The sequence below is a fragment of the Peromyscus maniculatus genome, chromosome 3 (assembly GCF_049852395.1).
Source record: "Peromyscus maniculatus bairdii isolate BWxNUB_F1_BW_parent chromosome 3, HU_Pman_BW_mat_3.1, whole genome shotgun sequence".
In the NCBI taxonomy this organism is placed as follows: domain Eukaryota; kingdom Metazoa; phylum Chordata; class Mammalia; order Rodentia; family Cricetidae; genus Peromyscus; species Peromyscus maniculatus.
Genome location: NC_134854.1, coordinates 50,456,937 through 50,468,376, shown reverse-complemented (window position 1 = coordinate 50,468,376; position 11,440 = coordinate 50,456,937). Strand labels below are relative to the sequence as shown.

The 11,440-nt window shown below is 42.8% G+C and overlaps 1 protein-coding gene across 2 annotated transcripts; it reads right to left on the bottom strand.

Annotated features, from left to right (window-relative positions):
• On the bottom strand, positions 1-9,823 carry Clec5a (C-type lectin domain containing 5A). Of its 2 annotated transcripts, XM_006997088.4 has the most exons (7): positions 9,532-9,823; positions 9,034-9,132; positions 8,196-8,270; positions 5,777-5,836; positions 4,979-5,124; positions 2,523-2,629; positions 1-1,273 (listed from the first exon to the last, which is right to left on the bottom strand). In XM_006997088.4, exons 2-7 carry the CDS (start codon positions 9,110-9,112, stop codon positions 1,159-1,161), a joined length of 582 nt encoding a protein of 193 aa, XP_006997150.1. In that variant the 5' UTR covers positions 9,113-9,132; positions 9,532-9,823; the 3' UTR covers positions 1-1,158. The 2 variants fall into 2 exon arrangements, with proteins under 2 accessions (XP_006997150.1, XP_015845750.1); XM_015990264.3 differs by lacking the exon at positions 8,196-8,270 and having other exon boundaries at positions 9,532-9,820.
• Between the last annotated feature and the right edge of the window lie 1,617 nt (positions 9,824-11,440).

Sequence of the window (11,440 nt, the reverse complement as noted above, 5' to 3'; positions counted from 1 at the left end):
TTGTAATAATAGAATTTATGGTTTATTTTGACTAGTGGCACACATACATATCACAGTTAGATGCAAATGCAGAGTTCATTGTTGGGTGACTTCAATTCCTTTAGCTTTCTATAGGCTTCTTATTACTCAACCAGTGCATCTCTTTTCTCTGATGACTTCAGCTGCTATCTTCTTGTGAACACAGAGAACAGTTAAGAAACCCGAGACTTTATTTCATTTATTCTCTCCTCTCTTTCATTGTGATCAAACTCCTGCTTCATCTCTCACAATTTCCATTTGTCCCCATTTTGCTCTTTCTTCTCTGGTGAAAAGGAGTTATATATGCCACAATAGAATTTTATGGCAAACCAAGAAAAATTTTAGCCCGAGTGTTTTCTCAGTCACCTTCCTTTCCCTGTCTCTCCTGCCCACCACCCCCTTTTCTTTTCTTCTCTCCCCTCCTTTCTGCTCTTGTCTTCTCTCCTCCTTTCTTCTCTCTTCCTCTCCTTTTCCTTCCCCTCCTCTTTTCTCTGTCCTATACAAACCCTTCTGTATTCCCACAATGTTCTCTCAGCTCCACGTTGAGCTGTAGAGGTCCTCCCAAGAGCCTTGCTCTCAGTTCAGACTGAGGAAGGCCTGTTCCTCCTTAGCTTCTAGGGAGGAGTATGGGAATGGAAGCCTTTTGGGAATAGGGGAGGTCATGAAGCTGAGTTTATCTTCTACCCATGCCACCTTCTAACAGTGCTCATCTCTATTCCATTGGCAGTTTCTTTTCAATAATATGGGCATGTACTCTAAGGATGAAATAGATCCTGTCTTCAGGCAAAAGCCCATTGATCAGTCAAAATGCTCAACTCTACAGATTTCATTTCCACATCAATTTCATCTCCAGAAAACTGGCCCTGTCTACTGGAGAGCACTGGAGTCCAGTCCCCTCTCACAGGAAGTGTGGTCTTGGGGAATGCCTGGAGAAGGACAGGAATTTCCCTGTTGTGTGAAGATGTTTGTAAAAGGGAATAACATATTGACCCTGAGGATTTACTGGGAAGCTCCTCAGCAACCTGTGGAAGAGGGGCACAGTCTTTGATGTTCCGTATTTTCTGAACTAGTTTCAGTTGCAACTGATTTCTTGTGTTGGCTCTGTAGATATATATTTGCTCTTGTTGTAGAGACCCACGATCATTTGGGAGTCTTCTCACAGATCCAGCGATAGCTGATGTCACATGACGCAGCATCAAAGGTCTTTGTCAGGCCTATAGTGACACAGTGGAAGTTCTGACTCTCATTCGTCACACTAAATGAAGAGAGAAAGCATGGTTTAAGGCTCCTCGGTTCAGTTTTGTCTTGGGCTGTTAGTGAGGTGAGGGCTGCATGGGAGCTGTGCATGGAAGAGACGCAGCCTCATGCAGCTCTACACCCTCCCCTTCTGCACTCGGCCTTTCTTCCCAATGGAGACCATTTCTTCTCAACACATCTCCTCCAGTCCAGCCCTACACCCACTGCTTCCTCTCAACACTCCTGTGACCACTCACAGATTCCAAGAATCTCGGTCTAACTTGTTCATAAACGGTTGGAAATATTTCCAACCTTCGAGGGCACTGTCACCATCCCCCCCCCCCAATCATATTTTAGTATTGTTTGCATGTTTATAACAGGAAGGCCCAAGGAAGATGGAAAGAGATTTTTCATCCTTTACTGAAGGCAAACTGGATCTTGGAAAACTTGGTGGAGGCAAGCTGTTGGCCTTCTCCTACTTCCTTCCTGCCATTCAGATCCTGTTGGTCTGACTGCAGAGTCTCATTTCATGAAAAAGGTGCATGAGATTTGGGATCAAGGGACTGTGGAATCAAACTGTAGCTCTACCCTATTGCTATGTGAAATTCAATACATTTCGAACCTTGGGAGTAATAAAAGCTTTCTTTATGGCATCCTAGTGACTACAGAGAAATAATCCATGCATGCACGTAGCACAGCATAGTGCTTGCTGTTTAAGAGACAGTGAGCACATTTTAATTTTCTCCCCTCTGTAAAGATATCCAATTGCAGGCTGGGGGCCTGGCTGGCTCCTTGTCTGACTCAGCATCTACATATGAAAACTGGAAACATTACAGCTTCCTCCAAAGGTTGACTACATGGAATGATGCCCTGAAGATAGCTCCTGAGAGTTACCGTTCAACTTACAGATAGGATATAGGTATAGAATAAACTTCTTTTAAATAAAGCAGCTATATCTGGGGAAATGGTACCACATGTAGTTTAATGACCTATGAAATAACATATGAGGTACAGCAGCAGCTATGTGTGGGGGTTGGTTTGAAGAAGATAAGTTATTATATGAATAATATTCTCTCTTCTACTTTTATATTATGTAAAATATTGGATATTTTCTATAATAAAAAGGTTAAATAAGGCAAGAAATGGTTTGGAAGCAACTAGAAAAGCAGAACTGAGTCCAGTCTTTGCCTTTGAGCTGTCTCAGCATGGCTCTCAGGTTTAGTCTTCTCATGTGAAAACCCCTAGGGGAAGGCAGGGTGTTCACGTACTTGCCATTGAAGGCAGAGTTGTTGATCCAGCGCCACTCTCTTTCTCCAGGCTGACGTCTCAAACCAACGAAGTACTTTTCGGCACCAGCTATGTCCTGAAGATACTTCTAGAAGTTAAAAAAGAAGCAGCTCATCAGTGAGTTCTTCAGTACTGAGCTGGTGGTCCACAGTTGGCCTGGTTCTGGGAACTAGGAAGGCCCCCCGGGGATTAGACAATGGGTGTCACCGGCACACTTGCCATTGATCCTAGAGAAATTCTGAAACTTGTCAGAAGGAAGATCACCTGAATAGCTGGGCCAAACACAGACTGCTTGGCCTCTGGTGCGGAAGATCTAATGTAGATGATGAAGAATTTACATTACTGATAAACACCCTGGTGATGTCAGTACTGTCCTTTTGGGCCAACCCGGAAGGAACGGGGAAGAAGGATGCCACAGTCAAAAAACGGTCATTTCATATCCACATTTTATAACTGGCATGCCTCTGTTTGTAGGAATTTCACCATTCCAGAAAATATCACATTCCCAAATAAGTTTAATCCAGTGGAAAAATATGTTCAGAGTTATCAGCAAACCACTGATGCTGTGATCCTTCCCTGTGGTCAATATGCAGTGGAAGCTGGGGAGAGTAATGTGGTGAAAACTGGATGCACCAAAACTTAAATGGGGAATAGAGGAAATGGAGGGATCAATTTCTTCTCATTCTCCTCTTCTCTTTACCCTGTTTTCTCTCCCCATCTGCTGCCTTCTCTTTGCTTCTGATTATCGACCTGAAAACATTTTGCTTTTCCACTTGGGTGCTTTACCCCAGAGAATTTGGGAGATCCTGATCTCTGACCTTGGTTATTGATTCAGGGATGGCCCTCTAGAAAATTCTGCCCCATCACAGGATGATTTTGGGGAGGAAAGGATGGGGGAGGAAAACATGAGTATTGTATAGCGTAGTGCCCAGTATCCAACCAATGCTAAGATTTGAAGGAGAGGAAACTGTAAATAAAATAAGTATGATCTAAGATTGATGAATTTAATGTTTTCTTGTTTAAGTATAAGATCTTAGTCAAATAACTTCTATTTTGACTGAGGAGATGTGTCAGTTTGTGAAACGTTTGCTGTGTAAGTATGGCTATTTGAGATCAGATCCCCAGAAGCCATGGGAAAGCCTGATGTTGAGGTGATCATCTGGATTCCCAGTGCTCCTATGGCAAGAGAGGCAGAAACAGGAAGAGCCCCAGAAGACTGGGGGAGGGGCGCGGCTAACCTACTGTGCTGTGGTGAATAGCAAGTCACCTGGTCTCAAACAAGGTGGAAGGAAAACTTATTCTCTGACTTTTACATGCCTGCTGTGGCACATGTGTGCCCACATAAACACACACACACACACACACACACACACACACACACACACACACACAACACACAACACACACAAAACATTACTTTTCTTTGTTCTAATTTCCTCATTGCAAATCCATAAAATATGCATAATAATAAGTCTCATGGCAGTCACACGGTAAAGGGATACAGTAAACAAAGCTGTTACACAGTGTTAGTCTACCCTCATTATCACAAAGAAAAAGTGCAAAATCTGTTAATTGATTCTCGGTTTTTCACATTACTAATCATAGTAACGTATCTTTTTTCTTTTTTCTTTTTTTTTTTTTTTTTTTTTGATTTTTCGAGACAGGGTTTCTCTGTGTAGCTTTGCGCCTTTTCCTGGAACTCACTTGGTAGTCCAGGCTGGCCTCGAACTCACAGAGATCCACCTGCCTCTGCCTCCCGAGTGCTGGGATTAAAGGCGTGCGCCACCACCGCCCGGCCGTATCTTTTTTCTTATGCATACTGAGATGATACATTAGTATCTTAAGTAATTCATATCTTCCTCCTTCACTGTATACATTAACATCTCACAAAGAATTCTGCAATATTTCAGTAATTTAAATGACTGTATTTAACATTTATTCACCCACTCATTTTTGTGGTTGTGTGTTTTTGTGAGCTTATGTGTATGTATGTGTATGAGCATACATGTGGCACTTTTGGAGTTAGAGGGCAACTTGTGGGAGTTTCTGGGACCATGTGGGTCCTAGGGATTGAACTCAGGTCATCATGCTTTGCAGCAAGTGACTTTACCCACTGAGCCATCTTCCTAGTCCTTAAGCTGCTTCTACATGCATTAGGTCTTTGGTCAATCCTTGCACTTTAAATGTCCTGGTCTGTCTTTAAGATACAAGCCTGATGCTGTAGTTTTTGGGGGAAGACAACAGAATCTGGATTTCTAGTTTAGATGAAAATGAAGAACTTCCCAATCTCAGGTTTAGAACAAGGACTGTAAACTCCCCAGCTAGGCATGTCTCTATTTATCATCATCCTACCCCAGTCACCTCATTTTCCCACAGACTCCACCAACTGCAGCTGCCGTAGGCAGACTATCTTATCACACCACCCCAATGCTTTTACCAGTATCTGTGGTGTGTTGACAATTGCCAGTGTGGATTCTTTTGATGCACAGTCATCCCTGCTGTTTTCCCAAGATGATTCAGAGGTGGAGAAGAAGAAGCATCTCCCTTGATGAAAATCCCAGTCTTTGGGACAGATTGGCGAGACTAGGGAGTGGGGAAGGAAGGAGCAGAGACAGAGACAGAATGAATATATGTGATCAGTGTTCTGGAGTGGGGACCTTGGAACAGACTCCTAAAATGCTGGGACATACATTTCTTTGTGACTACCAATATAAATTCTTCCCAATTCAGGTAGAAATTCCATCACTCTAGTCTGTTTTCCTGCCCCTAATATAAAGGGAATGAACATGAAGCTCTTCATGGTCCCTTTGAGCCAACGTCCCACAAGAAAGGGGCAATGGGAAAAGCCCTTAAGCATCCAGCTTGTGTAAGCCAGGGCTGGCCTTGAACTTGTGATCCTCCTGCCTCTGCCTCCTTCAGCAAATCCTATCAGTGTGAGCCACTACTGAGTTCCAGGACATCAAGGGCTACACAGAGAAATCCTGTCTTGAAAAAAAACAAAACAAAACAACAACAAAAAAAAAAAACAAAAGCAAAAAACCAACACCCCCAAACCAAAAAACAAAACCCAAAATCAAAAAACCCCCAAACAAACCACCACCACCACCACCACCACCACCACCACCACCACCAAAAAACAAAAACAAAACCAAAACAAAACAAAACAACAATAACCAAAAGAATGCAGCTTGTGAGTACTGTGGGGGTGGGGGAAAGCAGGGACCATGCACTGTACCTGTCTCATAGCTCCTTGTAGGCATGATGCTTTCATTATTTTCCCCAAAGATTTGTGAGACTGAAATGAAAGGAAAGCCTGATGGTTACTCTCCAATGAACACAGCAGTCATTAGTATGTGGGCTGTTGAGCTCTGACTCTTTGTTTCTAAGCATCCCTGATGCTCTAGATTATTCAGAGGTGCAAAGAAAAACCATCTTCCTTGAGGAAGTGCTCAGTGTTTGGGGAAGGCTGAAGAGGAGGGAGGGGAGGGCGTGGGAAGGAAGGAAGGAGGGAAGAAGGGCCTGAAAGAGATGCTATGGGGATGACAAGGACCTTGGCCACTCTGAACTAGAATCATCAGAAATTGTCTTTCTTTAAAGCTTCCATCTAACTATTGCCATGATCTGTTATGCTTGGCACTCAGGTCCTACTCTATACTCCACTTCTTCCTATTATGGAAGTAGATGTGAAATGCTTAGGAGACCAAAACAAAACAGAACAAAAGAATAAGAGGTGGAACTAGGGGAGGCTGGTATCCCAGGGAGGCTCTTACTCCTCATATACACGTTTGGCATGGTTATCCCCAGAGAGCTCTTTGAAGTACCTTTTATCCAGCTCCATACAGTGTTTTTGCTGTTCCCTTTATTTCTGGTGTCCAAACCCTCTATAAGAAGCTATAACCCTAGGTAGCTTTTAGATACTTTTAGGATTTCCTCAGCTCAAAGGATTGTAACTGAGTACAAGATCCAGGATTCAGGGAGTTACAGCAGATAAGGAGGTAGGTAACCTTTTAGAGATTCCTCTAAGCATAGAAGTTTACTTTTTAAAATATAAAATATGGGGATTGATGGGCCCCTAAGAGGATCATTTTGTTCTGGGAGCATTGACTGAGCAGACAGCTACAATGGCTCCCTAGGCTACTGAAATCTCCCTTCAGGGCCCTGGTTATTTATTGGTTATGGTTGAAACTATCATTTACCCAGCTATGAATTGCTACTTAAAATAATACTGATGAAACAGACATAAGCATTCACTTTTTAGTACATTCCCTAGTTCAGAGGCTTCGTAATATTAGAATAGACTGTTTTATGTTAATTAGAAATGACTTTATTTGGTCCTAAAGACGTCAATAGTAACCCATATCTTAAGAGGCAGTGAGAGAGTTCTTGCAGAAAGCGACAGGAAGAGTGGGCTTGGAGCCAGAGGGATGGCACAGTACCCAGCACCTACAGGTTGGCACATACCACCTGTCTCTTCAGTTCCAGGGGCATCGATAGGCACTGCATGCACATGGTGTACCTATATACACGAAGGCAAAAACATTCATACCCATAAAAATAAATAAATCTTAAAAAAGAGAGGTGGGATTGGAAGCATCATGTCTTCTGTGGATGAAACAAAACTGGAACTGGGCTTTCTGTTTCATCCGTGAGGCTTGATTACTTACATGTGTTAGTCTTCTTCTGTCGTTGCTCTGGCATGATGTTTGGCACACAAAAAGATGCCTAGTCTTTCTCATGGAACATAAATTCTTTCCTGTGTGTGTGTGTGTGTGTGTGTGTGTGTGTGTGTGTGTGTGTGTGCGCGCGTGCGTGCGTGCGTGCGTGCGTGCGTGTGTTGTATGTTCATGTTTGTGTGGGTACATGTACATGTGTGTGAGTATGTATGCATTTGTGTGTGCATGTGTGAGGAGGCCAGAGGTTGACATTGGGTGCCTTCTTCAAACATTGTCCACCTCATTTATTAAGACAGGATCTCTTTCTGAACCTGGAGTTTATTAGTTCAGCTAGGCTGCCTGGCCAATGAGCACCAGGGATCCACCCATCTCTGCCTCCATCCACCAGACCTGGGGTTACAGACATAACTGTAACCCTTGGCTTTCAATGTGTGCTGGAGATCCAAGCTCAGGCATGCATACTTACGGGGCAGATACTTTACCAACTGAACCATCTCCTGAGGCTAGAATTTGATATCTTTTCTTTCTTTTGGTTTTTCAAGACAGGGTTTCTCTGTGTAGGTCTGGCTATCTTGGAACTCACTCTGTAGACCAGGCTGGTCTAGAACTCAGAGGTCTGCCTGCCTCTCCCTCCTGAGTGCTGGTATTAAAGGTATACATCACCATACCTGTCTAGAATTTGGTTTCTTTATAACCATTCTTATAAGAATCTATAAAACACATGACAGTAGCACATTATAGTAGTTCTAGGAGGAGAACTGAGGATCACATATTTCATGCAGAGGCTGGAGGTGTAGCTCATTGCTTTTCCTGAGCAAGGTCTTGGGGTTAATCCCTAGTACTGGTAGGGGAGAAAATCACTATCAATGAGTTTGCTGTTCACTTTCACACTTGCAAAGGGGGAAAAAGACTTTCCTGGAGCATTTGCCCTCGAGTTTCTTAGGGACTGTCAGAAGCCAGCTTGGTGGTTAGGGAGATTACCATTCTGCACATTAGTGGTTCCGTAGCTCTCCGTGGGGATGAAGCCATCATTACTTTTGTCAAAAACCTGTGGGACTGCAAAGAAAATCAGCTAGTGCCTCAGCCTCCGTGTGTGGCTGCACATGGAGGCAGCCAGTGAGCCACAGGGGATGCCAGGGAACTGAGAGCACAACAGGAAGCACTGAGTCTCTGCCTCGTAGAGGATAGAATATGCTCTATTAGAATTTATATTGTATATATTTTCGTTGGCCTTCACTCTTCCACTCATGTGTCTTCTCTGTTCTCAGGATAGTCATTGCATGTTAAAATTGGGTCACAAGGGAAATACCTCTTACCCAGCTCTAGCAATTTACTCATGTTTCCTTTTCTTACTGGCTTCTGAGCTAAATCTTTGGCTTTGAAGCTTCTCTTACTAATGAATTTATTGAGAAGAATTTGTGTATGCAGGTGTGGGTATGTGTGCATGCATGTGCAATGCGTATACCCACCCACCCACACCCCTCAGTTAAATCTTGATCCTATAGTTCGCTCTTCACACAGCCTTATTGGGTTGAACTGGAGCAGTATTTTTTTTTTAAATTATAACAACAATAAAAAGGTATACTAAATATTTTAGTTCAGATTATCCAAAAGCTTCATGTAAGGGCTCTACCTTTTTTACATAGTCAGTTGTGCATTTCCATTGTAGACCACTAAACCAACCTGGCCCCCTGTGTCTGACAGAGTGTAGAAGGACACTGTGGAAGAACTTGGGCGCTGAAACTTCATACTCAACTTGGCATTCTGAGTAGAGGAATAAAATAAGGGTACTGGGGAGAAGGCTTGCACGTATACTCACAATACAGCAGAAATAAGGTCATTCCAACAACTTTGATAACTACTATAATAAGCACTGAGATGATCATGTTCCAGTTCATGATGATGGGGATTCAGGGACCTGTGAGGACCAAAGCAACATCATCAGTATCTGTAGATGAAGCTGCTTCCTCCATGCCTTAGCCTTGTCCCTTGCTAAGAGTACCCAAGGGAAGACTCGAAGACAGGCATTCTAGGGAATGGAGGAGACCCAGACATGTCCAGAACACTGATAAGGAACTTGACATGCTGTCTCTCCTTCATGTATACTTTAGCATTAGGTCTGAACCTCGTCTCCATGTGTGGTTTCATAAACCATGTCTGATACATAAATCTCCTGTAATTCAACAATGCTTAGTCTTAAAATAACCCTTGCTTACAAGGTTAGTCTTGGCAATAATAATCTCACTTATAGAAGGCTTAGTCTCCCATGTTTCAGGGATATGTGACAGATGAATGGAGGACAGACAGACAGACTTACCTGAGGTCTTTCTGGGCTGGCACACAGATAGGAGTCTTTTCAGAAGGCTGATGATTGTGTGGTGAGCAGAGTTCCTTGTCTCCTGAGCATATGCTCCTGATCAGGCAATGGGTACTGTCCTTGTTCACAACCTCACTGTGCTAGCAGCATCTCCAAACAAACACTTCTTCCTGTTCAGTGCTTTTGGCAAAGGAGCAGGCAGGGCAAAAAGGGGAAGGGAACCTCTAACTCTGCAGGCGGAAGGTTCCTGTCAGGGAAACATTTCTACAAGTATGTGGAAAACCACCCGCCTCAGCACAGACTCTCCCTTCATCTGTTAACTTTCTATTGCTCTTAGGACGAGGCTTGGCTTCTTAATGCAATATATAATTATTGCATAATCTTTTTTCCATGGAAGTTAAGTGCTTAGTCATGTGCTAAGTATTCTCTTAGCACCTGGGATATATGTGGTGATTCTGTGCCTCTCATCGGCACCAAATCTGCCCATGTCTTATCTGCCAGACATATTACTGAACTGAGATTTTTTTTTTTAAATGAATTTTGTCTTTGGTCTCATTTTCTCATCACATGGTCACATGACACACCATTATTGACCACATAACCACATAGCACTGATAGTATCACCTGTTCTCTCTATCTCAGATACACAATAGACTTCTCTATGTTCTCATTGACTAGATAATTCTGATGCATCCTTTAGACATTACTTCTTTTGCCAATCTTCCACTCATATGTCCCATTTGGGTTTAGGTATCCCTTTCCTAGTACCATGATACTGGGTACCTGTTCCTTGGGAGCAGTTGTGGGGTGATTATCTACTTACTTTGCACACTCTAAAGCTATGAAGGCTGAAACTATTTATTCTTTCACTACTACTGTGGCCCTGGAACAAACTTGGCACTTGGAGCACTGTACTTGAAAAATGATATCTGGCTTCTAGGCTTGTAGTTCAAACCTTTACTTGTGGACCTATCACCAGACCTACAAAATACATATTTCTGATCAATTAATTTTTGTGTGACACTACTTATAGAAATTGATAAGTTGGTTGTCATTGTTTTCAAAGATAACATAGATGTGAGACCATTTCCAAAGATACAGATTCCTGACTGAAACCCTAACTCAAACTGCCAGCCTGGACTGCAGACCATAATGACAGTACTTCAAAAGATAACTCATCATCCCCTTGTTTGTAAACAGAATTAACTTCGATCATTAATGGTCTGTTGTTTTAATATAAATTGCCACTTAGCTTAAATAGCAACTTAGAGTTCATAGAAAAACCCCAGTTCTTAATAAGTAGAAGTACTCTCTAATACAATACTGTGATATACTTAAAGTGATGTGCTAGGGAATGGAAGTGAGGGGAAGCTGTGGGGCCTGGACAGGGGTGGTTCAAGGCCTGGGCAAGGCTCTCAGGTCCTGAAGCCTACCATGGAAACACACTTGACTCCCACTCAATGCTAGTGACTCATTGAATAACTGGAAGTTCTGTTGCAGAGGGATTGGATGCTAAAGACACTACCTCATTAATATCAAGATGTGTAATTTCCAGACTGATGTAGCACGTTACTCAGAAGACAGACTTTCTATGCATATGTCTTTAACCAAAACCAGAAATAGTCACTAAAAACAACCCCTATCTTTCTTCCTTGAGTCTTGTAAGATCTGACCCTTCTGGTGTCTACCAGTAGCCATCACAGGTGTGAGTAAAGCTTTTCATATCTCACTTAAAGTTTTAACAAAAAGGAGGCTGGGTGTGGTGGTTACACCTTTAATCCCAGCACTCAGGAGGCAGAGGCAGGTGGATCTCTAGGTTAGAGGCTAGCCTGGTCTATAGAGTGAGTTTCAGGATTGCTAGGGCTACACAGAGAACCTCTACCCAAAAAAGCTTAATAAAAAGAAAAGA

What these genes read in the sequence shown, in the direction of transcription:
- Clec5a (XM_006997088.4), bottom strand. Translation starts at nt 9,112, where the DNA reads ATGAACTGGAACATGATCATCTCAGTGCTTATTATAGTAGTTATCAAA. An exon ending in AACCACTAATGTGCAGAATG is followed by an intron (nt 5,837 to 8,195) that starts GTAATCTCCCTA and finishes CTTTCATTTCAG; the next exon opens with TCTCACAAATCTTTGGGGAA. An exon ending in TACAAGGAGCTATGAGACAG is followed by an intron (nt 5,125 to 5,776) that starts GTACAGTGCATG and finishes CCCACTCCCTAG; the next exon opens with TCTCGCCAATCTGTCCCAAA.